Here is a 5,995-nt window from a genome sequence, read left to right as displayed (position 1 = left end):
CATTTTCTTGTAGCCTCATGTGCTGAGGAGATCGTGGCCATCTTGGTACACCCAGCTCAAACATTTTGCGTTGATTTTTCTGATAGGACTCTGAATGGGAGTTCCTAGAGGGTGGAGCCCCTCCCTATACCCTGGGAGGTTTCTCAGCTCATTTCCATTTGGATTGAGCTTGCTGCTGACACGTGCCTTCTGCTGCATCTGGGTACAGTGAGTCTGGGGGTCTCTCTCTCTCTGCTGGGGGTCTCCAGCGTGATTGCCTGACCTTTGGGGGGCACTGCAGCGCAGTGGGACATTAAAAAAAAATAATAATAATAATTTTCTGTCACTTTTTCAGGTTTTTGCTGACGGGTTCCCCTGGTGCAACATGGACCCTACAGATCATGTGTCCCCACCTGACGCCCCTCGGGGAGGCCACAGGGCCTTCTGGATCCCAGCTGTCTACCAATGCAATTTCAGCGGTCCTGTAAGAATTTGTGTCCCGGGTGGAGGTGGTCTTTAAAGGGTGAGGTGCTAAGAAACGCCCTCCGCCTTCCCCTGCCTCATCTGATGTCTCAGGTTCTGAGTCTGGCTCAATAACCGCAGACGCAAGTCTCCCTGCCGGGTCCGCTACCTCGCGCCCTGTCTCCTCTGACAGTGAGGATGCCTTTTCTACCTCCACTGCGCAAGATAAGGAGCTGGTGGACGCACTAGTTGTTTCTGTGCGTGAGACCCTGAAATTGGAGGACGCAGCTGCGGCTGCGACTGGGGCGCAGGTTATGGTTGGCATTCACAAGCCATCCAGAGCGGCAAAGGTTTTTTGCTTTCCCTTGTTTTTTGACAACATACTCAAAAAAAAAAAAATGGAACCGCCCAAAGAGAGCGATCCGGCTTTGCCTAGTACACTAAACTGAGTACCTGCAGGGTTGTCCAGTGCGCATTCAATCGGACAATGCCATGGCCGTGGCTTATGGGGGCACCAAAAGTGCCCTTGTGGCCTTGGAAGTGGCCTGCATCCTTCGTTGGGCGTAACGTTTTGTTCCAGCTCTCTCCGCTGTTCACATTCCAGGAGTGGAAAATTGGCAGCTGGATTACGTCAGTCAACAAGCTTTGGATGTGGGGGAACGGTCCCTTTATCCGGAGGTGTTCCAGCAGTTGTGCCTTCGTTGGGGCACTCCAGATGTAGATCTGTTGGCGTCTCGGGTCAACAGAAAAGTACAGAGGTTGGTGGCCCGCTCTCGGACTGACCTCGCCGAGCTTGGTATGCCGACCTGGTCAGACTAGTTGCAGACGGTCCTTGGAGATTTCCTCTCAGGGAGGATCTACTGTCTCAAAGGCCAATCTTCCATCCTGCTTTACGGTCGCTGGCTTTGACGGCTTGGCTGTTTAAAGCCAGGTGCTGAGTTTGTCTGTTTCAGTGATTCAACGGGGAGTTGATCAAAAGCTGGCCTTGAGTACTATCAAGGGTCAGGTTTTGGCCTTGGCAATTTGCTCTCAAAGGCCATTGGCCACCCATTCCTTGGTGCGTAACTTCATCCAGGGGGTACAACACTTGGTACCTCCGGTGCCACCTCCGTTGCCACCTTGGGACCTTATTTGGTGCTGTCAGTTCTCCAGAATCCTCCCTTCGAAAGTATTTGGGAGATTCCTCTGCTTACCTTATCCCAGAAGGTGGCCTTTTTGGTGGCTATCACTTCTGCGTGCAGGGTGTCAGAACCGGCTGGGTTGTCCTGTCGCTCTCCCTACCTGTTGGTTCACAGGGATAAAGTGGTACTTCGTCCGGATCCGTCCTTCCTTCCGAAGGTAGTTTCCAGTTTTCACTTAAATGAGGACATCGTGTTACCCTCTTTGTGTCCTACGCCAAAACATCCTAGGGAGTTTGCACTGCATACTCTGGATGTGGTTCGGGCAATCAGGGTATACTTGGCGACTACTGAGTCTTCTCGGAAGTCAGATTCGCTCTTTGTACTCACCGATGGCCCTAAGAAAGGACTGCCTGCGTCTGCAGCGACTATTTCCAGATGAATCAGACAGACGGTGGGGCAGGCTTTTTAAATTAAGGGTCAGGTTCCACCTTTCCCTGTTAATGTGCATTCTACTCGGGCGCTTATGGCACTTTTCCACTGCAAGTACCGGCTCGTACCGGCTCGGCTCTACTCGGCCCTGCTTGGCCCGGTTTGCTTTTCCACTGCAGTACCGCATGGTATAGTGTCGGAACGGTTCGGTACGGTACGGTATAGGTTTGCTTTTCCACTGTGTATAGTACTGATAAGTTGTGGGCAGGATTACTCTCTAGTTGCACCGCCTCTACTGCCGTGACATCATCTTAAGGAGACACAGCAAGGAGACACAGCAATGGAGCCTATGGAGGGAATGGTGTTCCTGATTCTCGGCATGTGGATTCTTTTCACCACTCGGCGAAGACTCTTTTTACAAAGGAGGCTGATGGCAGCAAAGCTAAATACTGCAGAAAAAAACAAGAGAGTATGGGAACTCCTACAACAAAGTAAAGATGATGATGACAGGTTTGCTCAGCGGCGCACAAGGGTAAGCTTTAGCACTGTTTTTGGCACTTTTCCACTGCAAGTGCCGTGTTATGTGTGTGTTATGTGTGTGGTATGTGTGTGGTATGTGTGTGTGTGTGGTATGTGTGTGTGTGGTATGTGTGTGTGTGGTATGTGTGTGTGTGGTATGTGTGTGTGTGTGGTATGTGTGTGTTATGTGTGTGTGGTATGTGTGTGTTATGTGTGTGTGGTATGTGTGTGTGGTATGTGTGTGTGGTATGTGTGTGTGGTATGTGTGTGTGTGTGTGGTATGTGTGTGTTATGTGTGTGTGGTATGTGTGTGTGGTATGTGTGTGTGGTATGTGTGTGTGGTATGTGTGTGTGGTATGTGTGTGTTATGTGTGTGTTATGTGTGTGTGTTATGTGTGTGTGGTATGTGTGTGTGGTATGTGTGTGTGTGGTATGTGTGTGTGTGTGTGTGTGTGTGGTATGTGTGTGTGGTATGTGTGTGTGGTATGTGTGTGTGGTATGTGTGTGTGTGTGTGTGTGTGTGGTATGTGTGTGTGGTATGTGTGTGTGTGGTATATGTGTGTGTGTGGTATGTGTGTGTGTGGTATGTGTGTGTGTGTGGTATGTGTGTGTGTGTGTGGTATGTGTGTGTGTGTGGTATGTGTGTGTGTTATATGTGTGTGTGATATCATTTGTTAAAATGAGTATTCTGTGTATTTCAGATCCTTATGCTGCAAAGTCGCCGCCACAGACCTTCTGTTTGGACTGTAAACCGAGCTTCTGATTGGTGGGATGCCATTGTTCCCAATTTTACAAACACTCAGTGGCTGGAGAACTTTCGAATGTCAGAAGAAACATTTGCCTACTTGTGCAACAAAGTGCGTCCAGTGATGGAAAGACATGACACAAACTTTCGTGTTTGTGTTCCTTTAAAGAAGAGAGTAGCCATTGCACTGTGGAAGCTCGCAACTGGCTCTGAGTACAGAAGTGTTGGACATCTGTTTGGTGTAAGCATAACAACTGTTTGTCGATGTGTCCATGATTTCTGTGCAGCAGCAGAGATTTTGTTGGTACCAGAACAAATTCGTTTTCCAGATCAGGAGAAGTTTAAAGAAATAGCTGCCTACAATGAGAACAGGTGGGGGCTTCCACAGTGCATTGGTGCTATTGATGGATCTCACATACCCATCATAGCACCACAGGACTATCACTGTGACTATTTCAACCGTAAAGGCTGGCACTCCATCATCCTTCAAGGTGTTGTTGATGGAAAGGGACTCTTCTGGAATGTTTTTACTGGGCTGCCTGGAAGCATGCATGATGCTCGGGTTTTGAGACTGTCCACACTGTGGGATCTGTTAATTCGTGGAACACACAAACCAACTAACACTAGAAACATTGGTGGTGTGAATGTTGGCTACTACATCCTAGGAGATTCTGCCTGTCCCTTGCAGCAGTGGCTCATAAAACCATTCAGTGACACTGGACGGCTGACAACAGAACAGCAGGTGTACAACATGAAAATCTCCAGAGCACGTGTAGTGGTAGAAAATGCATTTGGTAGATTAAAAGGAAGATGGCGTTGCCTTATGAAAAGAAATGACTGTGCAGTTGACCTTGTGAAATGTATGGTCCAGACTTGTTGTGCACTACATAACCTTTGTGAGAGTCATGGAGAAGCCTATGAGAGTTCATGGGATTCACCTTCTGTACCAGAGCCTGTAGTGGCACTGGCACAGGCTGTAGAGGAAGAGGGCAGGGATGTACGTGAGGCTCTGATGCGTTACTTGAATAGTTGACTCCTGTCAAGCTATAGCAAAAATAGTTCCAAGTATAATGTCTAGCTTCCCTTTTTTTTTTTCTTTTAACGTGCTTTAATTATTCAAGGGGTTGTGGTATGGTGATTTGACCGATCATCAGCACGGAAGGTGAGAAGGCTTTATCATCACCACCGAGCATCGCTGCTGACCACAGCACTTGCTACTGTATACCTGCTATGTCAAGTTGGTAAGCTGAAGGAATGTGTACAGTAGCAGGTGGTGTGGTCAGCAACGATGCTCGGTGCTGATGATAGCCTTCTCACCTCCCGTGCTGATGAACTGTCAAATCACCATACCACAATAAAAAGTTTGTTTTAAAAGGAAAAAAAAATGAGACATCAATGGGCAGAAATATTTACATGCAAATATTATATGTATACATCTATTTTTTATTTTTCTTTGGTCACCTCCTGCCACGTGTATAATGTTTTGCTTTCCTTTTTTTTTTATAGTAAATATGCTTTCAGTAGCAATTGTTACAGTACATTCAAATACAATATTAAATTAATCTAAAAGCAATGAACTACACATGTTTGTCCACTGTTTTGGATTTTTATTGTACAAAACCTAGTACAAAAATGTAAAAATATAAAACATTAAAACGCTAACAGGTGTAGCAAACTGTTTTTTTTGTATTTTTTTGCAATATGTACTGCATGGGTTATGGCTGAGAATTCTGGTCTCGCCGGCCACTCAGCGCCTGTGCAAGCATACCCATGACATTGAGGAAGGCTTGGTTGAATGCAGCCATTTGGGAATTTTCCTGCATCCTTAAGGCCGCTTCCTGTTCCCTTGCTAGCCGGGCCTCCTCAATTGCCATTTGTACATGGCGCTCCCTCTGTGCCCGGTTAAGCTCCTGCTGCTCAATATCAGCCACCTGCATGTCTTTTAAAATAGCAGCATGCTCCTGGCTCCGTTTCCTCTTGCCTGGACAAAAAAGAAGAAAAATGAAAGTGTTGTTTTGGAAAAAAAATCAATAGATGTATGTGTGTGTGTGTGAACATATATATATTATACCTGAGACAACACGCTCTGATGCTGCGCTGTTGACGGAGGTTGAAGGTGTTGGTGTCCGTGCTGGTGTTGGTGGTCGTACTGGTGGCGACACTGCTGCACCCACTTGTGAAGATGAGTCCTCATTCCATGGTGAAAGCGCAGAAGAATCAATAGTTAACAAATCTGAAAGAAAAAACAAAATCATAAATACACATTTTATATATATATATATATTATATATATATATATATATATATATATATATATATATATACACACACACACACAGGAAAAGCAAGCTTTACAGCAGACGGTCAACTGTGATCACTTACCATCTTCTGTGTTCTCCAACAACACCGCAGATGAGTCCAGGGCACCCTCCCTTCCATTGCTTGCCGGTCTACTACCGTAAATAGCGTCCATTTGTTCAAACCATTTCCATTTTTTCCGGTTTGAACCACTCCGGCTGTTGTGGTCCTTTACAGTTCTATAATCACTTTTTAATTTTTTTAATTTGTCCCTGCACTGCTTAGAGGTGCGGTGGTAGCCGTGTGTGGCCAGCAGCTGAGAAAGTTCCAGAAACACCTTTTCATTCCTGGTCGCCCCATCCAGCTCTCGTTGTATCCGCTCCTCAGCTAACAATGAAAGGAATGTCTGCACCTCCTCCATTGACCAATTTTCAGACATCCT

General features: G+C 46.5%; 1 protein-coding gene across 1 annotated transcript; it reads left to right on the top strand.

Annotated features, from left to right (window-relative positions):
* Positions 1 to 2,370: 2,370 nt before the first annotated feature.
* LOC309550655 (uncharacterized protein) lies at positions 2,371 to 4,288 on the top strand (the record flags this gene model as incomplete). Its single annotated transcript, XM_082250991.1, has 2 exons — positions 2,371 to 2,523; positions 3,212 to 4,288. The coding sequence occupies 2 exons, from the start codon at positions 2,371 to 2,373 to the stop codon at positions 4,286 to 4,288; spliced, it is 1,230 nt and encodes a 409-aa protein (XP_082107117.1).
* Between the last annotated feature and the right edge of the window lie 1,707 nt (positions 4,289 to 5,995).

Source organism: Pelophylax lessonae (genome assembly GCF_965119305.1).
Source record: "Pelophylax lessonae genome assembly, chromosome: 3".
Lineage (NCBI taxonomy): Eukaryota > Metazoa > Chordata > Amphibia > Anura > Ranidae > Pelophylax > Pelophylax lessonae.
Note: the sequence above shows the minus strand (reverse complement) of the source record. Positions and strands in the feature narration are given on the sequence as shown.